Source organism: Ascochyta rabiei, chromosome 15 (assembly GCF_004011695.2).
Source record: "Ascochyta rabiei chromosome 15, complete sequence".
In the NCBI taxonomy this organism is placed as follows: domain Eukaryota; kingdom Fungi; phylum Ascomycota; class Dothideomycetes; order Pleosporales; family Didymellaceae; genus Ascochyta; species Ascochyta rabiei.
Window position 1 is genome coordinate 667,376 of NC_082419.1, and position 25,950 is coordinate 693,325.

The 25,950-nt window shown below is 51.5% G+C and overlaps 12 protein-coding genes across 12 annotated transcripts; 4 read left to right on the forward strand and 8 right to left on the reverse strand.

Annotated features, from left to right (window-relative positions):
- Positions 1-527: 527 nt before the first annotated feature.
- On the forward strand, positions 528-2,230 carry EKO05_0008677 (uncharacterized protein; the record flags this gene model as incomplete). The annotated part of the gene is made up of 3 exons (XM_059637349.1): positions 528-816; positions 861-1,171; positions 1,235-2,230. 3 exons carry the CDS (start codon positions 528-530, stop codon positions 2,228-2,230), a joined length of 1,596 nt encoding a protein of 531 aa, XP_059493332.1.
- Positions 2,231-3,107: 877 nt separating this feature from the next.
- On the reverse strand, positions 3,108-4,294 carry EKO05_0008678 (Pectin lyase; the record flags this gene model as incomplete). Its single annotated transcript, XM_038941574.1, has 2 exons — positions 3,108-3,944; positions 3,992-4,294. The coding sequence occupies 2 exons, from the start codon at positions 4,292-4,294 to the stop codon at positions 3,108-3,110; spliced, it is 1,140 nt and encodes a 379-aa protein (XP_038796216.1).
- A 748-nt stretch (positions 4,295-5,042) lies between these two features.
- Positions 5,043-6,375, reverse strand: EKO05_0008679 (uncharacterized protein; the record flags this gene model as incomplete). Its single annotated transcript, XM_038941794.1, has 3 exons — positions 5,043-6,083; positions 6,134-6,148; positions 6,199-6,375. The coding sequence occupies 3 exons, from the start codon at positions 6,373-6,375 to the stop codon at positions 5,043-5,045; spliced, it is 1,233 nt and encodes a 410-aa protein (XP_038796217.1).
- Positions 6,376-7,785: 1,410 nt separating this feature from the next.
- On the forward strand, positions 7,786-9,870 carry EKO05_0008680 (uncharacterized protein; the record flags this gene model as incomplete). Its single annotated transcript, XM_038941774.1, has 4 exons — positions 7,786-7,806; positions 7,856-8,165; positions 8,217-8,765; positions 8,813-9,870. 4 exons carry the CDS (start codon positions 7,786-7,788, stop codon positions 9,868-9,870), a joined length of 1,938 nt encoding a protein of 645 aa, XP_038796218.1.
- A 445-nt stretch (positions 9,871-10,315) lies between these two features.
- Positions 10,316-11,407, forward strand: EKO05_0008681 (uncharacterized protein; the record flags this gene model as incomplete). Its single annotated transcript, XM_059637350.1, has 2 exons — positions 10,316-10,507; positions 10,571-11,407. 2 exons carry the CDS (start codon positions 10,316-10,318, stop codon positions 11,405-11,407), a joined length of 1,029 nt encoding a protein of 342 aa, XP_059493333.1.
- Positions 11,408-11,662: 255 nt separating this feature from the next.
- On the reverse strand, positions 11,663-12,337 carry EKO05_0008682 (uncharacterized protein; the record flags this gene model as incomplete). The annotated part of the gene is made up of 2 exons (XM_038941811.1): positions 11,663-12,164; positions 12,216-12,337. 2 exons carry the CDS (start codon positions 12,335-12,337, stop codon positions 11,663-11,665), a joined length of 624 nt encoding a protein of 207 aa, XP_038796220.1.
- Positions 12,338-13,519: 1,182 nt separating this feature from the next.
- EKO05_0008683 (uncharacterized protein) lies at positions 13,520-16,106 on the reverse strand (the record flags this gene model as incomplete). The annotated part of the gene is made up of 7 exons (XM_059637351.1): positions 13,520-13,660; positions 13,716-14,178; positions 14,383-14,720; positions 14,812-15,132; positions 15,180-15,793; positions 15,841-15,895; positions 15,948-16,106. The coding sequence occupies 7 exons, from the start codon at positions 16,104-16,106 to the stop codon at positions 13,520-13,522; spliced, it is 2,091 nt and encodes a 696-aa protein (XP_059493334.1).
- Positions 16,107-16,665: 559 nt separating this feature from the next.
- On the forward strand, positions 16,666-19,224 carry EKO05_0008684 (uncharacterized protein; the record flags this gene model as incomplete). Its single annotated transcript, XM_038941814.2, has 5 exons — positions 16,666-17,622; positions 17,673-17,977; positions 18,033-18,371; positions 18,614-18,750; positions 18,803-19,224. The coding sequence occupies 5 exons, from the start codon at positions 16,666-16,668 to the stop codon at positions 19,222-19,224; spliced, it is 2,160 nt and encodes a 719-aa protein (XP_038796222.2).
- Positions 19,225-20,102: 878 nt separating this feature from the next.
- On the reverse strand, positions 20,103-20,387 carry EKO05_0008685 (uncharacterized protein; the record flags this gene model as incomplete). Its single annotated transcript, XM_059637352.1, has 1 exon — positions 20,103-20,387. The coding sequence occupies one exon, from the start codon at positions 20,385-20,387 to the stop codon at positions 20,103-20,105; it is 285 nt and encodes a 94-aa protein (XP_059493335.1).
- Positions 20,388-21,019: 632 nt separating this feature from the next.
- Positions 21,020-22,078, reverse strand: EKO05_0008686 (uncharacterized protein; the record flags this gene model as incomplete). The annotated part of the gene is made up of 1 exon (XM_038946598.1): positions 21,020-22,078. One exon carries the CDS (start codon positions 22,076-22,078, stop codon positions 21,020-21,022), a length of 1,059 nt encoding a protein of 352 aa, XP_038796223.1.
- A 690-nt stretch (positions 22,079-22,768) lies between these two features.
- Positions 22,769-24,358, reverse strand: EKO05_0008687 (uncharacterized protein; the record flags this gene model as incomplete). The annotated part of the gene is made up of 2 exons (XM_038941713.2): positions 22,769-23,608; positions 23,777-24,358. 2 exons carry the CDS (start codon positions 24,356-24,358, stop codon positions 22,769-22,771), a joined length of 1,422 nt encoding a protein of 473 aa, XP_038796224.2.
- A 639-nt stretch (positions 24,359-24,997) lies between these two features.
- Positions 24,998-25,674, reverse strand: EKO05_0008688 (uncharacterized protein; the record flags this gene model as incomplete). The annotated part of the gene is made up of 2 exons (XM_059637353.1): positions 24,998-25,419; positions 25,476-25,674. 2 exons carry the CDS (start codon positions 25,672-25,674, stop codon positions 24,998-25,000), a joined length of 621 nt encoding a protein of 206 aa, XP_059493336.1.
- Between the last annotated feature and the right edge of the window lie 276 nt (positions 25,675-25,950).

Below are 25,950 nucleotides of genomic sequence, written 5' to 3' on the forward strand. Positions count from 1 at the left end.
GATACACTGCCGTTTGCTATTACGTCATTCTCGCTGGCGAGGCGAGGTGAAGGCAGCTCTGTTGCGCCTGCCGCTGGCGTTAGCTACAAGTACCTCTCTCGTTGCGAACCCCAACTGTCATCCACCACACTCCACTCGACAAACCCACGTCGACTTTGGTCATCTCTTCTTGTCTGTTATTACTGCTGCTACTTGGAACTGCACTTTGCCTTGCATTGAGAGGCTCCCTCCCACTAGGTGGGAATCACTCGGCAGCTCAGCTTGTAGCCACGCCTGGGTACGGCGCCGCTTGTACTCGGTAAACAAATACCGTCATCGCCGGTCGGGCTTCTGATCGGCAATTAAAATAGTGGCAGCTTTGTAGAAGCGGTGAGCGTAAGTTGTTTGGAGTGAGGGCATCAGCAGGTAAGAAACACGATCTGCTGAACTGCTTCTTCGACACCGACCGCTACCAGGATCCAATCAATCATTGCCAATTCGAACCAAACACCACAAAACAAGAGCACTATTCTTCCTCATTCAATATAATGGCACCAATTCATGTGCAGGACGAGCTCATCGATGATTCGAGCAGTGAGATACCAGTTATTGGTCTGAAGGGTTCACTAAGCCTCAAGGACCGCTTCATATCTCGACTTGGCCGCCTTCTGAATGCAGAAGTTGTTGCGCCTGAAGTAGAAGGCTCGCAAACAGTCAGCATATATGTCATGCCTTCAGCTTGTTTCGTAAAGAGAGATACGGTGTACGATAAACGGGTTCGAGGCTTCGTTAACGATATCCAGCGCGCGCTGAGGGACGTAGCCAACGCTACTGATGGTAGGTGCATCCAGCGATCTTTAGAGCATGGCTAACCTAGCAAGGACCTCCAATGGATCAGGCATTACAAGACCAATGGGATGTGGTACTCCTCTATGTGGCTCAAAACACCGACGAGACCATAAAGAAGCTTTACCAAATTTTTGAAGATTACAACAACAAATTTGGCGCATTGGTTTCTCAGATGCTGGGTCTCGATGATATTGACGAGAGCGGATCTTTGCTGGACACAGAGTTGGGTGATCTTGTTATCCAGTTACATCAACTGGCTCAAGGGTACGGCGGCAGCATCAAAGAACAGAACGACTTGATCGAATTCGCGTGGAAGCTGCCCCATTGTTGTCCCGCTCTGGCAGTGCGCCTCAGATGTCTTCTTGGAAGAACATTCTCAAACGAACTGTACGGACTCACATGCCAGCTCGGGCAACCTTTGCGTATGCACCACACCATGATACGGGCCGCGACTACGTTCGAGATATTCCGAACTGTCAAAGTCTACCTGGGATCACCGCGTCCCCATTGCCGTCTGGCCGTCAACTTACCGGCAAAATGCTCTCTCACAAAGCAACACCAACCACAGTCTCTTCAACGTTACCAAAGTACTCTCTCAACATTCAACCAGGCCCAACCAACCAGGACTTTCGCGGACATCATTCGACCCTATCTTGCGGAAGAAGACTCTAGACTAGGTATTGCAAGGCTCCAGCCTGCGCAGAAGCAAGCTGTCGCCCTCTTGATAGGATCGATTTTGAGTGATGTGCCGGTACCCGCAGGATCCGAAGCGTACTACCAGTTCGGTTTCGTGACCTGTCGCAACGATTTCGACGAGCGGAAGTTGAGTTGCTACTACCAAAAATTTCTAGAGTCAACCCTTGATCCGACTGTTGTCTTCAAGAGCGTTGTCAAGGCCCTTGAATTTGGGACGCTGACTGGGCTGTTACGCAACAAAGGCCACCAAGATCTGGAAATGTCCTTTCCATCACTGCAGAAGTTTTTGAACAACCCTCTTGAGGAGCGTCCCTCCATTCATCGCCTTGTACAGTTCATACGCAACAAGTCTAGCGATGAGCCTGTGCCTTGCCTTAGACGAGACTACGGCTTCAGATTCTGCACTCAACGTGAGCATGTCACGGCTCTCAAAGCTCTATACTCCATGATCCTGGACAGAGCGGAGGCCGTAAAACTACATGATGCATGTCGATCTGGTTGGCTTCGGGAGTTCGCCGTCGAAGTTCTTGGACATGTCGACCCAACTATGCGCCGTTTCTTGCAAAACGACTACCCACATCCTGCCATTGGCTTTGACAACTCGACAGGAATTGAAAACTACATGAAACCGCTGTTCAAGAGGAATCTCGGGGCCGATCCTGATCTGTTTGGCCTCGATCACCTTAGCGCTCGTTATTCTCATTGATGATCGAATACTTCGGCACAACGACCTTGAACAGATCGGGTAAGATTGAATGCACGGCGTTTGTTTGTTATTTTTGGAATCGGTTGACCTCTGGGAAAACGGCCTTGTTTAGTTAACTCTCCGATATGCAGCTCTCGGACAGCAGCATCACTAACGGCGATCCATTTTTTTCCTGACGCAGATCATGTAGCCCACCCTAATCCAAGCTTACCCTTAGAATAAGAGTCTCTTGCAACCCTTGCTCAGCCCCCGTTCAACCTTTCCCAATACACAAACCCCTGGTATCTTCAAAGCAGACCCACATCGATTTGTTCCGACTAGATGGAAGCCGACAAAATCTCCCCAAAAAAGCCAAGAGCCAGCTTATTCTCTCCCTTTCAGCGTGGTCACAGTCATTCTAACTTCTTGCATTCACTATTCGATATAACAGGACTCATGAGGCATATTCAAGCTAGTGTGAGCAGAGCCATGCAGAGAAGATGATATGCAAACAAGACCATCTGTGTGATGGACAAGAGACCAGACTGTCGATAGGCGGATATTTTACATTAGTACAATCTGCACAGCCTGTGAGATCCTTGTTAAAAGGATAGTACTTCTAGAGACTCCAGGGATCAAGAAACAGCACATTGATCACGGCCACGATCGATGCGAGTCAATTCTGCCAAGCGCAGTATGGAGTTATGACGGCCAAAACAGAAACATATATCTGATTTTCAAGTCGTAGATGGAGAAACTCCCCAATGTCTGGTTAGAGGATTAGAAGTGGTATGTCATTCAATCAACGCAGCGTCATCTTGACTGAAATCATCGCGCTCAAGATATGGATCGCTGGTAGTGAAGTGGCCTACAAACAGTGTAGTTTATACTTGGTAGTCTACAGCTTGCCAACACCAGCGTTGCTCTTAACACTCGCCGCAACCTCGCTCGCAGCCTTAGCCTCCACGCCCTCATCAGCAAACCCGCTCAGGAAGTCGGTCGCACTGCCGCTCCAGTCACCGCTGCTGGTCAGCTGGTTGGCCTGGCACGTCCTGCCGAGTGGGCTGCTGCACGCGGCGCCGTCGTCGGTGGCGGCGTACAGGAAATCGACGCCGTCCTCGATGGGCTTGGTGACGGACTCGAAGACATTGCCCTCGGCGAGTACGCGGCCGTTCTCCTCGGGCGCAACGGAGAACGCGTGGCCCGTGTTGTCGTACCAGTAGTTGTTGTAGGCGTGGAGGAGGGTTCCCTTGTCCGTTCCGCCGACCTTGGGGCTGCGGCCGGAGGTGTGGTGGATGTAGTTGTTGGCGAAGGTGATTTTGTCGTCGGAGCCGATGAGCAGGAGCGCCCAGTAGTGGTGGTTGTCGCAGCTTGCGCTCCAGCTTGTGGAGCCGTCGATCTCCGTGTTGGAGATTGTGACGCGGTTGCTGGGGTCGTAGCCTGCGACTATGTGCTGGCGTCCGATGAGCGAGGTCTTCACGTGGTCAATCCAGATCAGATCCGTCCCGGCGAGCGTGATGGCGTCGCCGCCCCAGATGTATTGGGGGTTCAGCTCCGTGAAAAGTATGTTCTGGACGATGACGTTTTGGGCCCCATTGGCGAAGCGGATGCCCTTGCCGCGGATCACGCCTTTGGTGCCTTCGCCGACGATACTCTTGTTGGAGCCGACGTTGATGGGGGTCAGCGCTGCGAGGTCGTACGTCACAGAGACGGAAGGATAATCAGATTTGGTGCACTATGGATGTAAGCAAGGCATTTAGGTTTACGGTGGATACTGCATACCCAGTCTGCGCCGTTGATGGCATCTTGGCCGCCATCGCCAGGGCATTTGTTGGAGTCTGGGCGGCATCCATCTTCAGTCTTCTCGCCTTCCGTTCCGATGAAGTTGAACTCCTTGTTCAGGACGATCACGCGCGCTTCGTCGTCAGTAAGGTAGTTGGTAAGCTCCTCAGTGGTGGTAGGGTAGACAGGCTCAGTGTCTCCACCGCCAGTTGTTGCTGCAGCGAAGCCAAAGGGAGTACCAGTAACGCCTGCAGCTGCTACACTCGAGGCGAGCAGCGAGAGAAGGAGGAGTTTTGAAAGCATGATAAAGTCTCGATTTCAACAAGACGATTGGTAAAGAGTGACTGGCCCGCAAGCAAAAAAGAAACGAACGAATGTGAAGAAGTGAAAGCCCAGATTTGGATACTCGATACTGAGCCTCAATTGACGAGCTATTATACCTTCTTGATATCCCCTTGTGCAGCGCCTAACTGCGTACCAAGTCGGTCTCCGCTTACTACAAACGAGTGCCCTTATTGCTCGTGACGCGTTTACTCTTGGCATGTTTCTTGCCATGCAGACGTCACGCGAAGGACGAAACGCACTACAGGCATGTCAGTATCTCTTTGAGAAGCGAACCGAGTGGGTTTGATTCGGATCACCGGTTCCAACGGCGACAACCGAACGTGTTGTTTCAGAGAGATAGAAACAACTGGGGCAAGGAACGATCGACGCATGGAGGAAGGCGTTTCAAAGAGCAGCACTGCGTCTTGGTAGGCACAGCCAAGACAACGGAAGCTGTCTGCGAGGCGCTCCAAGCCATCAGTATATTGAAAGAGGTGATTGAGATGTGACAGCGGATGCGGGCGGAGGATGCCAACAAGGCGCCAATGCCTCCGACTCGTTGAAATTATTACTATTACATAGACGATGTAACTGGCCGAGCGCGCCATCAAATGTTGGGACAGCGCTGTAAGGGTATATAGAGCTAAAGAAAACCTAAGTTCGGTGTGTTGTTCAGAACGCCTTTCATGCAATCGCTAAATCATCAATCGTAAAAAAATTCTCGGTTTTATTTGGTTGCAGTCGGTGCAGCTCGTCCAGACGAAATGCTGCTCGATGGTTGAGACGTCCGGCTACTGCGCTGAACCTCGCGCAACGCTGCGGCGTAATCGCTTTCTGCAGTCATGCCACGCGTTCGACTGTCCAAGTCATCCATGAAATGGTGTTGCAGTTTCCTGACATCAGTATGCGTGCGCTCCAATGCACTGGGTACCATGTCTTCTGGAGCCAACTCGGCATGGAGATCGATGGGATCGTTGGAGGATATGGAGTCCTTTGGCTTGCGGTGCCTTCTTGGTTTGAAGGGGAAATTGCTGGAGTGGATGTAGTCACCGTCTGGACTGCGAACCTGCTGAAGTACATTCGCTTCTCTTTCCATCTCTTCCCAGGTAGCTGCAAGCTCCCCATTGTTCCTGTTACGGCTGTCGCTCATGTCCCCGGAAAAACTGCCCAAACGACTGATTTTGAACGCTCGTAGACGATCCAAAGCCATTTTGAAGTCGTCCAACACCACTGAGTCCGTCAAGCACTTGAAGACGAACGCGAGCTTCCAGAAGGGGTTTATGCCTGTCGCTAGTCCTACGAATCGAATGGCACCGGTGACGCAAAGAATATCGAGGAGAATAAACACCATGGACAAGACCATGGCCAGAAGCATAATGGCGAACCGTGGCGAGATTCTGAGGATCTCTTTCAAGCCCATTTCGTACTGGGTCTTGATAATCCAAAACAGGTAGACCGTGGTTATGATCCACCAAGGGTCCCGACATAGCGCTTCCCATGGCCGCGTTCTCAGAAAGATAGTGTTGATTCCATGGAAGTAAGCAAAGTTTGCGTAGATCTCCGCTATCCAGTATGGCTGCACCAAAATTACAGAACCGATAAAGACATAACTGACAGGTTTCGAGAGGAATGGCTTGATCTTCATCCAGGCAATGACGTTGTGTAGTGACCAAGATGCGTTCAAGAAAATGGCCGATACAGACAGCCACCATGCATGTACAGGGCTGTCGAAGAAGAGATAGAAGCCTTGCCAAAGGCCTATGATGAGCTGTCGATCACGTCAGATGGAGGCCTAATGCGCGTCAACGTCAGACTCACCTCAAGTAAAATCAGCTAGGCAAGGTTAGCATTGTTTCTTGCGAGTGGTGGCCTGAAAGACTCACTTTATGCAACAGTACGCCTCTTCGCATGTTTGCCAGAGTGATAAAACCCATGATGACGAGCGACCCCACAAGGTAGCCCATCGCCCAAGCTTCAAGGACCAATTCGCCGGGGTTCGTGGGTTTGGGGACCACTTCTCCCTGAACCCAGCGTTTCGTAGGATCCGGAATGGGGCTCATGGCGAAGGCAGATTTTTCGAGATGGCAGTTATCGCGTGAGATGCCGAAAGGCGTGCCGAGTGATTCACTCGCAGACTCGGTCGATGTCAACCTTCAACAAACCCACCATGGCAGATGGGAAGAGCTAGCTGGGGGGAGACGAGCGCGGACGGGGGAGCGCGAGAGGTAAGAGGTAAAAGAGAAAACGAACGAGCGACGTGGGCGTTCTCGTGGCCCTCCGCCATTTCTCCGCAATGCCATGGCCTATGTGGAGGACGTGGGCAGAGGCTTCACGCGCGGACCTGGTGAGTGATGGCACTTTGCTGGAAGGAGCGATAGCGTCATCCAAAAGAGTTGGCCTACCGCCACGGTCTCAACGGTGGACGTAGAATGATTCAGGATTCGCTCATGTTCGGCAAAACAGGACCCAGACTGCGCAGAGGCTTACAGTGATTTGCCGCGTACGAGAGACGTTTGTCATGCTTCGATTCGCCGCCAACGAACATCGTTCGAAAGCTGACGACGCAGCGAGCGCTGCGTCGACGGAGAAGGTAGGTTGCCGTTGTGCAGAAAACGCCGCACCGTGCTATTCTTGCAGTCGCCTTGTCATGAGCAACTGACGAAGCCATGCCACATGGACTGATCAACCAAAAAGCGGATGGCGCGGCACGGTGCCTCGGCGGCATGACATGAGGCGAAGCCAAAGGAAGGCTGCAGCCCCATGCTGCGGCAGCCGGAACGGCCTGGCCATCGAGCCGGGATCCGGGGGATGTGCTGAATTGGCTAGTCTAGGCGAAGCTACCTATCTTGTGAGCTCCGGATGGCTGCCGAAAGTCAATAGTTTCTGTGGTAGATGAACTCGGACCAACAGGCCAGGTTGATGGAAGCCACCGACGCCTGAGTAACATGTGGACTTGTGCAACGCGGATCCTTTGGACGCTCTGCGTCGTAGGGTGTTGTCTCACGGCTGCCATGTACTACCTTCTAGCGGCCCTGCATGACAGTTTCCCAGACAAAGAGAAGTTCCCGTTCTTTGATCAAAGTTGAAGCTACAGCACGGCAGTCTGTGCGCATGAGGCTCTAAGATCCCAATCCCCGGATTCATGTGTATCGACAACGTGATATGGGTGTCTGAACGGTACTTGTTGTTGACTATGACAAGTGTATGGCATCTCAAGCAGAAACATGGTTTGCTTGTTGGGGCAAGCAACAGCGAGGTCGACTTTCTAGCTCCAACATGAGTAGACTCGACTCACTCTCAGTCATGGAAGTCACCGCAGGCTCGGCGCGCAATGCAAACACGCCTACGCCTGCCCCACGTCATTTTTAGCCCCGCGCGTGGAAGCAAATAATGAGCATCAACACCGCCAAACAGCCTCAACACAATCCAACACCCCTCCGTACCAACTCGCTACTCTCGCTACGCACGCCATGTTCAAGAAGAAGCCAAATGTACGTACTGCTATCAGCCTCAGTCCCGCTCTGTGCTCACTCTGCTCAGATCAAGCCGCTTTCGCCGCTCAAGTCTAGTGATCGCCGCAGGACTGCAGATCAAATCATCGCCGACTTTGGCATTGAAATACCCGGGGACCCCAGCGCCGACCCTGAAGACAAAGCAGCCTCCACAGCAGGCCTGACAGCTGCACGGAAGTCGATTCTCCCAGAGAACGCGCTATCTGCCCGCTTCACAACTACAGCAGGGCCAGACTTGAAGCAGGTGTCTGGCACAATATACGTTGGCAGCCATGAAGGCACGGGCGGTGAGCAGAGGATACTCTGGGTCAAAGTTGGGGAGCAGATGTACCCTACAGGTTGGCACCACTGCACAATGCTCGTGTAGCTCACCTGCTGATACAGGACAGTATACACCCTGTGGCACAACCCCAAGATCGTACCACTCCTCTACACACCTCTCTACGTCGTCGAAAAGCTACAGGGTGGCGCAGACCTTATGACCCCCGGGCTGCAGCGAGGCCCGCCGTTCCCCAAGAAGGCCACCAAGGGCGCCATTGTCGCCATCGCCAGTCTCGAGGCACCTACCGTACCCATGGCAGTCGGCACGTGTGCCATTGATGTGAGCGCATTGGGGAGTACACAAGGCACAAAGGGGCATGCCGTGGAGACATTCCACTGGGCTAGGGACGAGCTGTGGTCGTGGAGCACTGGCAATAAACCAGGTCGTGACCCGCCAGCTTTGATCGAGGCTTGGGATGAGCAGGCAGACGACGATACAAGTCTGGTCGAACGGACAGCAGCAGTAGATCTAGATGATAATGACGGAGGTGTCTCACTTGATGCTGATCCCACCGAGCGATCAAGGGCCGAACAGGCACAAGGAGTCGACGGCGAAAATGCACCAAGCAACAAGGACTTTGTCGATGTTGTCGAGGACAAGGAACTGACCACCAAAGGTGAGTGAGCAGGACTTTGAGACTTCGCATGTGCTGATCCTTACCAGAAATTGACGACGCCTTCAAGAACGCTTTCTTCTACGGCGTACGACATCACATGGAACATAACCGAAGCCAACCAAGCTTTGGCCTGGACTTCCCACTCTCTCAGTCAGCTGTCATGGCCTTGCTTGTCCAGCCTTTTCTCCCCACCTACACACCCGCACGAACAGCCTCTCTACAGATCAAGAAGTCAAGTTGGAAGAACCTCAGAAAGTTCATCAAGCACCTCGATAAGCAGCAGGTTGTCAAGAGTAAGGACCGCGACGGCAACGAGGTTGTCATACAAGACATCGACTTCAAGGACCGACAAATTGAGGCCTTTGTACCATATCGATTGCCAAAGAAGGACGCATCAACAGGAGCAAGCGCAAACGGCAAGCCAGCTGCACCTCTGTCAGCAGAATCCTCGGTGGGACAGAAGCTGAAGCTTGTCTCGTTGCTACGACCCAAGGAGAAGCTAGCTCCTATCATTCACGCAGCTAAGGCCGATCCCCGTGGCTTGTATACCCCTCACGAACTCAAGCAGCTCCTCATCGCCTACATCGAGGCTGAGAATCTTGTGAATGCAAAGAATAGACGCCTCATCACCATCAACCCGCAGCTCGCAGATGCGCTGCTTGGCTCAACTGCTGTAGACAACGCTGCGCTTTCTACAGGGACAATCGCTCGAGACGTGCTTGCCGAACGCATGGTCGCCGCTGCATCACCTTTCCATGTCATACTTCGAAACGACGCTGATGTCAACGATGCGAAACCCAAGGCCGGCGCACCACCAAAGATTCAGATTACCCTTGAAACACGGAGTGGGAACAAGACAGTGACCAAGGTCCACGGCTTGGAACCCTTTTATATCGCGCCACAACCACTTGCTGACGAGCTGAGAAAGACATGTGCTGGCAGTACCAGTGTTGATAAGCTGCAAGGCTCAAGTCCGAAAGCTCCGGTCATGGAGGTGTTGGTTCAAGGCCCGCAGAAGGATGCTATACTCAAGGCGCTCGAGAAGCGGGGTGTAAATAAGAACTGGGTGGAGGTCGTCGATAAGACAAAAGGGAAGAAGAAATAGTGCATTAGACGATGATTGGTGGCACTGCGTGGTAGATACACAGGTGTGCATTGCATAGCAGACCTAGAGTATCCATAATAACAACAGTGGCCTCTCGTACATGGGAAGCCCTCAAGAAAAATTCGACGCTCTTTCTGCAATGATGAAAGTCTCCCATTTGTTCTCAGCTTAATCTGGGAAGCTGGTCATTGATCCAAGGCCGACGAAGATGACAGAAACAGAATTGCTTGCGAATGAAAAGCATCGCTTTCTGTTTCGCATCACGCAGTCTAAGCTAAGCCTGAAGCAGGAAATGCCTCGGCTTTCGACAAGATCGAAATTGTGACAATAACTAACATCAACAGTCCTCACAGCCTTCTTGGCGCCTTTCCTTTCAACTTTTTAAGCTCTTTCGTTTATCTGTACATATCTATTATCGTCTGTTTGCCGCAGCGGCATGGTCACAATGACGTACGCTGTGAGCATCGTTGTTGCTGGAGCTTCGGTCGCCGCGCTTGTGACCAACCCAGCGTATTGCAAGAACGTGCTGCTCGGGATAGTCAGAGCCATGGGTGTTGGTGCTCCAGGAGGCATATGGAGGTTCATTGCCATTCTGCTGGCCCTGGCAAACCTGAAGAATCTGCCATTTGTGTGGCACGTACGTCTCGTCTTCTTTCTCTTTCTCTCCTTCAACAACCCCCAGCTAACAGACCCTCCCAAGATACGCATTTTCCGCGCCCTCATCTACCACGTCTACTTCCAACCGACCCCAATCCCACCGCACGCACTCTTCCAGCCTGTAATCACATCGACCCGCACCCCGCTCCTCGAAACAGACTACAACCTGCACAAATCGAACAGCACTTACTTTGCCGACATGGACATATCGCGAACCCACCTCTTCACAGCCATCATCCGCAACGGCATCAAGAAGAACAGTCGTCTGTACGGCGCCCGCAAATCTCAGCTCGACGGCGCAACCGGCGCCACGGACGGCACGCGCGGGAGCCACATCATCGCCCTGGGCGGCATAGTGTGTAATTTCAAGCGCGAGATTCTGCCGTACCAAAAGTTCGAAATGTGGACTAGGCTGCTGTGTTGGGACAGGAAGTGGTTTTATCTCGTCACGCATCTGGTCAAACCTGGGGTTGGCAAGCCCGAGAGCTGGTCGCTGCAGCCGTGGAGGAAGACAAGGAAGCCGTCCAAGGATGTCACCGAGGAGGACTTGCTGAAAGCCGTATATGCGACAGGTATTGCCAAGTACGTTATCAAGAGGGGAAGGATCACTGTGCCTCCTGAGCAGGCGCTCATGGATGCGGATATGGTTCCTGCGAAGCCAGACGGCTGGATCTGGCAGGGTGCTGATGCGAACGGGCATGCGAATGGTCTACTACCTAAGCTTGATGAAGGGACAGAATGGAATTGGGACATTATTGAGGCTGAGAGGCAGCGTGGGTTGAAGATCGCACAGAAATTCGCCGAGATGGACGGCATGCATGAGTACTTCGATGGTGGCAAGAAGGGTGCGCTGGGCGAGTATCCAGATCTGCTGTTCTAGAGTATAGTGATATCCCTAAGATCACGTTGTAGATATTGAACAATACATGGAGAGACGTCACAGTAATTAGAATCATAGAATATGTAAGCCCAAGCAATCGTCATTGAATTGAGAGAGGTTTTCCGTAAGACGCAAGTAATAACTTTAATTCACACCGAGCTTCGCTCGTTCACTACAATAATAACGGCCACCGGAACACCTACTTCGACTGTCATCATCTTCCTTCACAGCTTGCGTTGCGCAGACAGCCGCTGCTCAGTTGAAGACTCGAATGACGTCTACCTTCTGACACGAAGGGTTCTGGGGCTGGTCTGTCACACCAATCTTCCATGACAGCGTCTGGTACAGGTAGGACCATCTGGTGAGGCAGATGTACCAGTTCTTGACCTTGCGGGTCGGATTGTAATAGCTTGGGGGGCTGACAGTGTCGTCCAGAAAGCTCGAGATGTAGGTGCAGCCGTCCTCTTCGAAGGCAATGGAGGTATGCTCCGAGATGCCGGGGTAGAACGTAGGATTGACGACGTTCGAACCTGGAAGCGGTGTCATGGTCATTGCAGATGGGACTGTCAAGTTGCCACCAGCTCTCAGGATCCAGCTCAGAATACCATCAACATCAGCAGCGCCTGGTTCCCGATGGTCGTTGGAGCTGATGTTATGATAGAAGGTGGTGTACGAGCTTGGTGGATCCTGAACAGTCTCGCCGGTAGGGCAGAGGCCTTCGATAGCCGCTCCTTGGTGGCAGGCTCCGAGAGCAGTACTGTGACACTCAGCTTCAGCTCAACAGTCAAGATATCCTTAAATGTCTTACCCATTGAGAGTCGAGTTACTAGACTTGATGATGAGACGGAAGCCTGGAGACTGCAGGTCATAGTAGCCTTGTGCAGCCGTAACAGCTGAAAGGGCGGCAATCGTCAAAGCGATGAGTTTCATGGTGCAGGAATGCTGGTATTTATTCGTTGTTTGAATGTAGAAGGCTGTTCGTGGTGTATTTGAATGCAAATGCTACTCGGTCGGTGCAGCTGGAGTTGGGTTGTAGGGGAGAAAAGAAGAATCAGAGGAGTTAATAAGTAAGTTTGGCCGCGCGTAACCTTTTAAGCAAGCGTTCTGGATCATGGTGGAAAGCGCACCGATACTCGTGTGGAGGCCAAAGGTGAGGGGTTACCAAACAGTGGAAGTGACGTTTGGATCCTTGCCTTGCGTCCAAGGAAGCTGCGAGGGCAGATCTTGGATGAGTGCGGTATAGATCTGGCCGTGAGCAAGTACCAATCTGATGGTTGAAGCGAATCGGAGCTTATCTTCGCACTCAAGAGATGGCTTGTGAAGCTGATGGGCGTTCGATGTTCAGCCCGGTACTACAATGGCTTGTTGTTGAAGTTGACACAATGGAGCCGATGATGCTCGAGCATTATGCACAACAAGACTCGATTGATTTCTCACGCTGTGCAAGTGCGCAAGCTAAATGTCTGTGCCCGCCTCTATCGCTCTTACAGATAAGGAGATCTTGACTATTACAAGACTATGGCTTGATGAACTTGTCGCAGCTACTCACGGTTACCATGTGAGCCGGTATCTATGGTTGAAGGGCGGGAGCATTGAAGCAGACCCTGCTTGCTTGCGTATGCAGGGTGCAACGACGGGGACACAAGTCCACTTGTCACACCCAAGTGCTAGGGTCGTGTACCGCGATTCATAAATCTCTCGATTTGTAAAACACCAGGAAGAAAACTTAAGAGGTCCTGTGATGCAAGGTAAAGTTAAATCTCGTCAGCAGTCCATTATTAGGAGAGTGGCGTCTATAAGATTGGTAGTCTGCGCATTGGACAATAGACGTACGACAACTGCGTGCTTGGTCATACAGGTCTGTTCCACAACAAGTGGCGGTTTTACACTATTCTATGTGATTTTGGGTAAATTTTGGATATTAGAAGGGAACACATTGGTTCGCAGAAGTGGAAATAGACTCGAGAGGAATCAGGAGAATTCGGCGTTTGACCATACGAACCCAATGCATGGAAAGCCTCTGTCAATCCAAAAAAACATAAGACCATGTGCGTAGAACAATTTTGTATGTCTTCCGTCCACATCATCTAGATGTCGCGCAAATGATGTTAGTCAAGGGCGCGACTCTCCGGCTGACGGCACGATCTCCTGCTCGGCTTTCTCTGTGCTCGATCGATACTTGCGCACACTCTTCAAAATATGGTTCATGGATGCCTCCTCGTTACGCTCAACCTTGATGTTGGGCATAGGCCACTACAATATCACGTTAGTCAGTTGACTTGGTCGTCATATGCTGTAAGCTACATACTTGGCTATCGAAAGGCTTATCGACCTGTCCAATACTGGGAGATATGTGACGACCAAGCAAAGTTTTTTCAACAGGACTGAGCCGCTCGATCATGCTATAGGACAACAGTGTACCCGAGTAGACGCACTGTGACTGGTCAATCAGTCCATTGATGCAAAGCAAAGCGGTGGAACGTATGACGTCTGTGGTTGTCAATCTGTTCGTTAGATTTGAATCTTCCTCAATAAGTGCGTGGAGTGCAAGATTGCCGAGATAGACAAGGAAAAATATACCCCAAGCATCGTAAGCCTTGAAGCTGTGTCGTAGATATCGGAGACGCACGATGGTCTCGAAGCGAACATAGGCTTCGTCTTGTATCTGAATCGCCGTTCTTCCGTCAAATAAGTGTGGTGATGCCAAGCTAGTTTTTTGTGTTGTGACCTGCCCTTGGAAGAGACTATGCATGAAAATATAAAACTCAGTGCTGACGAAGAAAGGTCAGTAAGTGCTATTATAAGAGCTTTTGGTGAAAAACTTCCAAGGGAAAACGCCCCAAGGTGTAGCCGAAGACCCCAAAAATGAGGCGCAAGAGGCAGGACCTTTGGTTTTTGCTCGTGTTGCGCTACGTTATTTGGGGGGTAATTGTCTGTGGGAACCGGTATAGGAAAAGCAAGGACAAACAACTTACTGGACATTGAGATGACAAGGAAGCGAGATTCTGCGTGGAGCAAGAGTGACAGGGAGTTGCTTCATCAGTCCATCCAGTCTCGCCTTGAAGTCGAGTACTTGTTGAGGAGATAGTTCCTTTTCTTCGTTGTGGACAAATTGCAGCAATGATATGTCGTTCACGATGAGTCTCAAATCAATTGTAGCTTTGATCACATGCCCAAGGTACATGCGTGTAACGGTCGGGCTTAAAGGGTATCTGACGTAAATGTCACCATACCACTCTAGATCAACGTCTGGATCTGGGGCTGCAAACGCCGGTGGATTTCTTATGAAGGGTGGGCGTCGATAATAGTAGCTCTGTGCAAATATTAGCGAAAAGAAAGCAGTGCTAATGAGCTTCTTTGAGGAAAGATCCGTTAAAAGACATGAATCCAGGGCACGAACGTACCACAGCGACTTGCCACAGCCAGAGCGCCCATGCAGTAAATTCTCGTCCTTTTCGAAGTCTGTCATCCGATTGGACAGACACTGGTTCAAATATCCGCAGGTTGTGCGCCATGACGACAGCTTGTGAGATATAGAAGTCTCCTACAGTACTTAGACCGTTAACATTCAAGATAGCGTGTATCACTTGCGCAGCGTGAATAGAAGTGAGACGACTAATGCCCATTTCTAATTCCCATAAGCGCTTAGCTTCGAGGAGAAATCGGTTTTGAAGGTTGTCGGTCATCGAGATTTTGGCTAAGTCAGGTATATCTTTGTACGCTTGCTGACTATGTTAATAAAGTTTGAAGCGAGCTAGCTGTGAGCACCTACACAAGCAGCAGCAAGCACGGCATTGACCAGAAGAGACGAGCAAAACTGCGTGCGTCGTGCGGCCATATCTTCAAGGAAAAGATCCTTGTTAAACCAGAAAAAGGCGACATGGTGACGTGAAAGGTAAATGGTGACCAGGCGACGAAAGAGGCCGTTATCGGAAATGACATTGGTCCACTGTCTTGCGTGTGTTCGATCAAGTATAGGTTCCACTACTTCAGCAGCGTGACTGGGCATCATGTAGGAATCCACGCATTCGCCCATCTTCGATCTGTTCAAGGTCACATTGTCAGGCAGGAAGCTCGGTGGCTTAAAGGTTGCTTCATACAATGGTGTGGCAAGGTAGGGATTGTCAGGAACCAACAAGAAGGCAGGCATCGAGTCCATGTACGGAAGAGTGTATCGCAACCTGGTCTCTGGGTGTACGCGTAATTGCACGAGCAAGTCTCCGTCCCTGACATGACGGAGAACGCTCTCAACATCTGCGCCCATTTTGATACGCCGCAGTATCTCGAGCGACTCACCGTCTGGACGTGTCTGGATGAGGCCAAACAGTTCAGCGTATGCCTCATTTCGTGCTTGGAGAGCATCATGTCTGCGTTTCACTGCTTGACCTTGAAGGGATGTTAACTCGCCTTTGCAAGCAGGCTATGGAGATTACCTTGTGTCTCAGTGAAATAGGCAATGTAGTGACAATGGGTGGATCGTTTCTGACACTAGTACGCTATCAGTGGATGTCCCGACTACATCGGTATGCTCGAGACGAACTTCCCAACAAGTCGGCCGTGCGCCGTTACACTTTGTCTTCCTGGTTCTACACGCCTCACATGCAGAGGCAACGCGGTCTCGACGCCGAGACTGTGGTGGCGTCACCCCTCTCACCGTAGTGGTCGATAACAGGGGGCGAAGGGGGCGTTCCTGCTGCATTTGAAGTCGAAGGAACGAGGGCGCTGCAGTGGTCTAGTAAGCGTGGTTCCTCCCCTAGCCTCGCTGCTTCGGGTCTCGGGTAGAGGAACAATGCAAATGCTGTGTTACCATCAAGGGGTCGAGAGCTTGCCAATGGTACAATGCCGCTTATCGCAGCCAACACTGCACGCAGTGCAGTGTTGGCTGGGGGGCCTGTTCAGACAGACACTTTCCGTGCTGCAGCAGTGCCACGTCAGGGATCAGGGACCAACACGAATTCAAGATAAGTTGCAGTTCGCGAATGGTGTTGCGCCATGGAAGCGGACTGTATGTTCAATACGGATTGATTGTTGTTGGAGGATCATGCGTGAAGTGCTTTAGGGACTGTGAATCTTGTGCTGAGATTGGCCGTTGAATGCGAGGCTGCGGCGAAGGGGTGCATCGACAAAGAAAAGAGCGCCCAATGGGCTTGCAGCCGCTGTTCATGGTGTGATAACGGCCTGCACGATCCTGTGGCAAACCTCACCGCCCGTCGTTAAAGCCGCACCATTGGCGGGCAGAAATTCCGTCAGTAGATCTCATGTGGCACAGGTGCGGCGGGGTTGTCTGGCAGACGTTCCCAGCCATTCATAGCGACGCTGCACGACCTCTTTATGGCACCACCGTTGGCGCTGCGTTTCGATATTTCGCCATGAACAACAACAGTCTGCGACCTCTTCTTCCCGCAACACGTCCGCGCTCACCACCGCCATCAGGCCCCAGCTCCAAGAGGAAGCGCGTCTCCGTCGCCTGCAATGAGTGCCGCCAGAAGAGAATTGGCTGTGATGGGGCACGCCCCGCATGTGCCGCTTGCCACAGGCGCGACAGGCGTTGCGTCTATATGAACGATGAAAACCTGGAGATGCGCCCGACCATCCTCAAACGGGAGAACATTGCGCTACGGGATAAGCTAGCCGTCCTCCAGGACATCTTTGAACATCTCCAGGGCAGAACACAACATGTTGCTCACGATACCGTGCAACGCTTGGGTGCGGGCACCAACCCCTCTGACGTGCTGAAAACGCTCCGCGGCGAGTCGCCACGCACTGCTCTGTCAGAACAAGCCGCAGCAAGAGCTATCCTTCCGGCCGTTCACTCTGACTGCGAATTGGAGTTACTCGTCCGACACCCTAAAGCGTATTGTGTCTTGGATCTTCCCGTCGTTGCGCAGGATACTGTGAGCACCCTGTTCTTGGATGATGAATCGTCACACGCACATGTCTCTGAGCTTGAAATCGTCAAGACCACAAAGAAGCAATCTGGTCGTCCTCATTATTGCGATTCGCGGCTTGAGAAGCTGAACATTGACTTCTGGACTTCCGTGTCAATTTCGAACGAACATGCGGCGTCTGCAATATCCTTGTATCTCGAAACCCACCATCCAATATGGTGCTTCTTCGATGCGTCGCAGTTCGTTGACGACCTAGTCAAGTGTAGAGTTGATTCGAACTCGACATGTTCTCCTCTTCTAGTGAGCTCAATGCTCGCGTTCGCCCTAGTATGATATTCAAAATCTACTTGATATAGGCGAGCACTGATGTGGCTTAGCAAGGCTATTCTTCGATCTATCCGGAGGCAGCAAAGCACAGCTACCAGTTCGAACAACAAGCTGAAAAACTTTTCGCCGCTGAAAGCACAACCGACACTCTGCCCACCGTCGCAGCCATGGCACTCCTCTACATATCAATCGCTGTTCGTGCAGACGTACCAAAAGCCATGAAGTATTTGATAGCAGCAAAGGACGCAGCAAAGAGGATGAAGTTGTTCGGCGAGCCCGACCCAGCTACGTTTGGGTCGCTGAAGACAAGAGAAGCAATGAGCCAGACTGCTTGGGGGCTTTTCAACTTTCTTGTGTAGGTAAACTTTAAAGCATCTTTTCCCAACCTGAGCATTGACTTTTGCATCCAGGCAAATGAGCCAATTTCAAGTAGTAGCGCCACTTGAACATCCACCTACCATGCCGCTACCAGAGGATCTGAGAGCCAACCAAGCACCCGACGACAGCCACATGGAGGAGGCCGGCAATGTAAGTCCTGTCTTCACAGAGGTTCAGCAGGCTCACTCGATCTTCTGCAGGCTTTGGGTCATTGTTAATGAGATATTTCTTGTATACCGGGATAACAAGATAGGAGCAAGATCGCTGGCTTTTGCCCTTGGGAAGTATCACAAACTGCTCGAGCTGGTAAGCACATTGCCCAAATCGATGGTCAGAGCAGACAACACCCCTCACTGGGTCCTCATCTTTCAGTAAGTTCTTTCTCCATTGGCACACTGAGAACGCAGCCCTGTAGCTCTAAGAAGCCACCATGAGTCCATGAAACAGTGTTGCCGAAGGTATTTTACATCTGAATTCCGATGATAGTGCGATCGCTCTTGTCTGACAATGTTGCGAAAAAAGCTTGACATAACGCCGGGACTTTTACTCCTCTCGTTTGCTCCAAATATTTTGGCGTTTCGACATCCACATCGAGCGTACTAACAACGCGTAGTACAATACTCCACATGGTTGTTTTGGACCTCTTCCGCCCATACATTGCGTCAGATGAACAGCATGGTTTCCAAGCCTATGTCCCCGGACCGTCGTCGCCAAAGACTATCTTCGCGGCATCAGTCATGCAGCTCAAAGGTCAGTCCCGGAATGTTCAGCATTTAAATCTTAATTTTGACACTCAATGCAGGGATTTTGTTCGCATTTGCTATTCAGTACACGCCAGCATACTGGAATCTCGCACTCAGCTGTGCCATGGTTTTCACAGTGAATGCTGTACTGAACGACGTGTCCGACAAGGAAAGACACAACTACTTGGCGTTCTGCATATCCATGAGTCAGAAGCTTCTTCCATCCTATGTCTACATGATCGAAACCATCCGAGCAATCCTAGCCATTGCAACAGACAAGGGCGCTATTACGACTTCTGATGCAATCCGTATAGAGGCTCAGTCGGCAGCAATGCAACGTGCGAAACTCATCAATCGCAGCAAGGGAGGTTGGGTCGTAGCGCCGACATTGAACGATAACATCGCCGGTGACATCAACACACTAACAGAACGATTCGAAACAATAACGCTTTTCAACGAATTCACGGAAGATATAGCTTGAGTTGATACAAGCAGGCTCATGGGCGCTCACTAAATCCTTAGGCCATCGTAATTATTTTCCTAGTTCCTTACGTCCTGCGGTCGGCGCGCTGTACACCCTAGCAGCATCCTGTAATACACCTTTCATTGTAGCGGAACGGTCAGCAGTACCTAAAACCAAGTCAGATACGTTGTCCGATACTTACGGTTCGGTTTAGCTAGAACAACCATTACAGCATCCACATATCTCAAAGCCTCTCTTCGTTTCATTGTGCATGCTACAAAATGACAACGATCCCGCTTACTCTCGGCGACTGCCGTCATTAGAAGACAATAATTGTACCCGCGAGAAACCGATTTCAGCTGCGCCCTGACTGACGAGACAGCGGCGTGTCATCGCCACTCGAAAGTGTCGCAAAAGCCTCCGCTGCAAGGTCTTTCTTTCATATTACGCATTCTGTGTCCTACAACATATACTCGACTAAGCTGACTGTCTCTAAACCTTCAAGGCTAGCAGTGAAATTGTTCGACTTCGAAGGTCTCGGCGCACAGATTACAAGACCTAGCGTCTGTTCGCATCTCGTCTAGTCAAAGGAAAACTATGTACACAACCGTATGGCCATCTCGAACAAGCTGTATTCGAGCAGCGTGCGGCAATGCTTCAGGGCAGCATCGAAACTCCATTCATCACATCCTGGTCACGCTGCATGATTCATCGTCACAAGTATTCATAAGTGGGAACTTAGAATGTAACTTGATAGGTGTATTGACTTGTATAATGGGACGTTCCCTCCATTCAGTGTATACGTATGCAGTACAAGACACACAGCGACCCTTGCAGGTTCTTCGAAAGAGCAGAATATCGACAGGACGATTGATCGTCGCATCGTCTGGATCACGTCACTGATAGACAGCCCGGTGATCGCAACGCAGAAACGCCGGCATTCCTAATCTCAGACGAGTCAAAGAGCAACGACGGCAGCACACTTGACTGGATCCATGTCTCATCTGGTCTAAAGCACATCGACAATACCGCCAATATAACTTTAAGTAGCCATCTGCCGTCAGCGCCTGAGCGCATGTCGAAAGGTACCTGCAAAGTGCGGTCCGACACAGAACGAAAGGCTGTCTATTGGCGCTAATAACGGCACATGGTATGCCCCCAAGCCCAACAACACGGAACATGCTCCGAACAGGGATGAGACATGGAAGACAGCAGCGAACGCATGCCTGCAAGGCGATCCACTACAGCGAAGACGCGTACAACATCGCTATCTCGTCATGAGTATGAATCATGACGAAGCGGCAGCGCGGTCGGCTGTGGAGCCGTCGCAAACCCGCAGAGCAACTTCGAACCAGGCCTCTGCATTCTAGGATGAGTCAGTCTCTACGCTATGAGATTTTCTGGAGCAGAACAGGGGGCTCGAAAGGTGCACAATCAGGTTTTTTACTTTTTTCAACAGTAGTTTTCAGACAGGGATAACTGAATGAATGACATTCTAACATCATATGAAGGGAAGGGCCGGAGAAGATAAAAAGGTGCTTACACTTTATGGCGGACAGTCGCGCAAGGTGTGGACCTCGCGCGTTGATGCAGCGACGCGAGCGTGCATTGGTGGGCTTTTGAGAGGAAGAAGAGAAGTGAAGCTCGACGCGTTGCGAAAGTCGCGAAGAGCTCGAGCCAGCTTAGTCAGTAGCGCCGTTCCAATTACCTGAGAACGCGTGCTTCGCGATTCACTCGAAAGCATTGACATAAAATAAAGACATTGCATTGTTCGGGCACCTACCTGTTCGTGGACTTCAGGCCTCAGGTTCATCTACCGTACTGCTGTGCCGCTCTTGAAGGTCGCACTGTCTTCATCCCAGCCCCGCTGGCCATATTTTCTGTGCTTCCCGCGCTGCTTGTGCCCATCCTCACAACCGTCGTAGTGCTGCCCGTGCCTGTCATCCCTCGCATTTCCATAGCCGCTTCTTACGTCCCATTCGTCATGTCCATAGCCAGAGTCTCTAGCCCTATCTCTCCTCCTGTCCTCCTTGCCTTCACGGTATGCACCACGATGTCTATGTCTTCCGTGTTCTCTGTCATCACGCCCTTCCTCTCTTCCTTCGCGGTAAGCGTCTCGGTGTCGATGAGGCCGTCCTTCTTCGCTATGGCTCCGCTTTTCCTTCGCGTATTTTCTACCACCAAGCCCACCAATCAGCAGGCCGGCTGCTGTACCGAGACCAGGGAAGATGGCATCGCCAAGGATGCCGCCAGCACCGGCACCTAAGAACGTATCTCGATCCTCATGCTTCTTTTCGTGGCCCCTGGTACGATGGCTACTAGAGTAATCATGCTCTCGGTCGCTGTAGTCTGATTCATGGTCTAAATCTGTTGAGCGATCATAGTCGCGCCTGCGATCGTAACTTCGACAGTGACTGTGTTTGCGTCGTAGAGATAGGTCGCTGTCCAATTCGGTCTCTGAACCGAGAGCAGTCGATTCTTGGTCTGCAAATCGGACTCGAGTAGCAGGCTGGGAGTGGCTACGGACGTGTTGTAGCGGTGCGCCCAAGTAGCCGTTTGGCTGATGTGGTGGAGGTGGAAAATATGGTGCTACTGCTTCTTGGTAACCCTTGGCAGGGTACTGCTGCTGCTGTGGCGGATGTGATGGAGGGTATGCTTGAAGCTGATTTCCTCGCTGAGTGGCATATGGCGAATACGAGGGCGGTGGGGTGCTGATGTAGGATGAGTTATTATACTGTTGTTGCGACCATGGTTGTGCTGGAGGCTGTTGATGCTGATACTGCGCTTGTTGAGGTGGGTATGTAGCAGACGGATGCTGGCTATGATATTGTTGCGCTCCTTGACTGCCTAAATAGTATTCGGCGGAAGCCATCTTATTCCTTTTCGCAAGCGCTTGCTTCAGTCTGATGTGATGCTTGACACTCACAGGTTGTTTAGGTTATGTATGAATAGTGGAGGGTAGATTATGATGAGATCCACGGCGATGTGCTTTCCATGTATATCTTGGAAGGTAAGACTCAGTCAGAAGGAACGAAAGACCGAGGTCGTGGGAAAATCAAGAAGCAGCGAGTTAAAGTATCAAATCAGCTCTAGAACGAAGCCAAGTCTATGAACAGTCTCGTGCAGCAGTCACATTCAAGCGTAAGTATTGAGTAGATTCGTTATTTCTACGTCATTCTAGTCAACAGATCATAGTCCTAGCGTCTGTCTTGTGTCAGCCTCGGCCGGAGATCGATTTCGGCGTGATGCGAACACGCGGAGCCGCAAGGTTGAGGCTCGGAGACGATCAATTATGACTCGTCTTAACGTGGACGGAAGTACCTCAGTTGGTCACGCGAGATGAAGATGCCTGCTGCAACAAGTAAAATCACAAACAGAACGACACGGCTCACGGTGATGGCACCTTCGAATTGATGATGTCTGCTGCAGCTTGCCGGATATCCAGACATTCGCCACATAACCTAAGTCCTAAGGTGGAGGCCGGTATTCAGGCCAAGATGATCCCGGGCCAATCAAACTACGCGCCCGTACATCCTGCGCATGCGAACTTTCTGGGCACTCATCATGCCTTCGAAGCAGTGCCATGATATGATACAAGCGGAACATCTTGGGCAGACTGTGTTTCCTCATCCGGCGGTCTGCGTTGGTCCTCCTTGCGCATAGGCACGCCCTCGACCTTTTTGATCCTCTTCCCCTCGACGGCGATCATGATCCCTGCAACGCCTGCTACTATGCAACCCAGAGCAACGAAAAGCCCAGTTGCCCAAGATGGCCTTTGAATCCGGTCGTAGTGCCACATATAGAAACAAAGTAGTATTTGGAAGAAGGTGTTCGAAGCGTTCATCCACAAAACAAAATCCATCTTCCAGGGGATAGTCGGTGATGCACGCGAGCCTGTCGGGGGAGGGTCGGGAATTTTGCTGGCTGGTATTGGTACAGCTGGATCCTCAGAGCTAACCTTTGTTGCATCTACCTCTTCAGAGAGCTGTTCTGAACCAGGAAGTCGGAACCATCCTCGATGTATGCCAGCAAGTCGTCGAATGCCGATCAGCTTGGCCTGGCTGCCTCCAAGCCTCCACCGTGCCCACCAATATAGATCGCGAAACCTCCACGGAGCAAGGCCGAAGCCAGTAACGCAGAAAAGCGCATTAAGGATTTGCGAGTCAATCTCAACCCATATCCTGCGAGGAGAATTGATGTCGTCGCATGTAGGCGTGCACATGGCGGGAGCCGCATTGCATAGTAATAGAAAGAGCATGCCGCCCCAGGCAACAACGTTGAGGCCGTACACTGTGATTAGGAATCCCGGGATGGTCAGGAACCATTTCCAAAATCCTTTCAACCCAATCGTGAAGGATCTTGTCCACGGCAGCTTGGGCGGCGGTATGTATCCATTCGCATACTAAACGCATCTCAGTCAGTACATGCATGGCTAGAAAAACTGAGGGTAACGGTAGCTATCAACCAACTGCGCGCGAACTTTATTGACCACTTCCATGTGCTTCTCCAGCCGATGAGCTCGATCTACTTTGCGGTATAGGCAGCGTTAAATGTAGTAAAAGCGACTTACCTGAAGTGATGTGCCCATTGGTTGGCGCATTGCAGTTTCTTTTGTTTTGTCGGTCAAATGCGAGGTCGTGGGCTCTATGATGCCAGCCCCGGCATCTTTAGCATCATTCTGAGCGCAGTAGTTCGATGCGTATTCGCGAGTCTCAAAGGACGATCTCTCTTCGGTCAGTGCTGGGAAAGGTTCCAGGCCGAGTCTACCAGACGACCCTTTCCTGTTGTTAGCAGGCCGTTCGTTGCTTTCTTGACTGCCACGGCGATGTTCTCGTTGACGTTGCTCGTCCCAGCCCTCAGAACCAAACGATCCACGCCTGATGTCTACCAGCGAAGGTGCCTTGGATGCAACGCCTCCTGTGGCCGCCCACATGCCCGGTGGAGGGTCCGCATTCATGAGCTTTATGCTTGCGCTTCGTATTCTACTCGATGCTGACGAGGCGTTGGTCGAGGTGCGCGCGCGCTGTTTCTCTGCAGTCGTTCCGGTCGGAGTAGGACTTGAGCTGTTGTGAAGACCCCCAGGTTGTGGAAAAGGGACAGGAGTCGAGATATTTGCGTGGGAGGCGCTTGAATTTGGATTTGAAGAAGCCATTGTACCTAAACCAAATAATAACAATGGGCGACTCTACGCTTTTAGTAAAGTTCGGGTGAATTGCAGCGCCTCCTGCTTGCGCGCCGGTCGTCAGCCAAGCTGGTCAACGGCTGCTGGTTGCGTTGGCGAGGCCCCTTGGCGAACCTGGTTGCTGGGTATAATAAATGGCAGGTGCTGCCAATGTCTATGACGGAGTGTGTGACCCGCAGGGGGCAATGGGCAGCGCAATGATAACATGCTGGGGGATCGGCTTCTTGTATGCAATGTTGGTGGTTGGTTGCGCCTAGTTGGTTGGGCGTGCTGGGTAGCCGCGGTGGAGCCATGGATGCAGCGGCGCAGTATGTCGCAGGGCTCGACCAATAGACCATCATCAACAAGACTGGGAAAGTGGGCGCAGTAAACAATACGCGTATCTCGTTCTTTGGCCGTATTGAACATCAACTTCGTCATTACTTGGTACGCTATGTATGTGGCTGAGCATCCCATGGTTCCTTTTATTTTTCCTAACTTGCTAATTGTTGATTCGTGTACCTTGATGGGTTGCTTGATTCACTGGTGGATTATTGTTCTTCGCAACATCGCGTAGAAATGCGCGATGCATGACCAGCAGATACAAGCTTGCATCAAACGATCAAGTAACTAAAGAAGAGTCCACGCAGCACCGAAAAAGATCGACACACCTGAAATACCAAGGGCGAGCATGAATGGTGTGTTTTCGCCCTTGAGCGACGGAGGAGCCGCCGCTGTTGACTGCTCAGCCGGCGCTGACCTGGACGCACTGGCCGTCGCGTTTCCAGAAGCAGAAGAGGTTGCGGGTGCGCCAGTGGATTCGGGTGTCTCTCCCTGTGGAATTGACATGAGGGGATCAGTCGTTTGCGAGATTGTGGGCAGGTGAGGATTCGTGAGGATGCCAGTGATTGACGGTGTAGGTTCTGACCCAACAGGAGGCAGAGACTCGACAGGCAGAGTTAGTGTGACATCGCCATCACTGATGCTGCTGGGTATAGGTAGAGACTCGACAGGCAGGCTCACGGTAGGGTCACCACTGGGAGTGGTAGAGCCTACAATGGTCAGCTACTCAGCCTCAGACATGGTAGGAAGATGTATGTTTGCGCACATGCGTAGCACGGTTCCTTGATGCAGACTGCATAGCAAGCTGATGTCGTACCCGTCGGGACTGAAGTTTGAATGGTGAAGACCTGCTCAGTCGTCTGGATGAGCGACGACGGAATGTCCGTCACGATGCTCTCGCTCTGCTGCGCTGCAACGGCGCCAGCCAATAGGAGCAGAGTGGAGCCAACGGTAGTAGAACGCATGGTCAAGGTCGCTGCAGATGTTCAGATGGACAGGGCCGGCCAGGTTAGGAGTGGGTGTAGCGTTGGTATTTGAGTAGTCGCTCAGAGCAGACAGAGGGTTTACTGGGACACGAGAGCGTTGTAGCCTGACCTGCGCTGCTGCGCTGTTTGCCAGTCAAGCCGGCCTTCGTGGTTTAGCGGCTTAGCGGATCTACACAATTCTTCGCTCCTTCCCGAGCTGGACGGCGCGCTTTCTATCTCAACTGTCGCGACACATTGCACCACCAATTGCTGCAG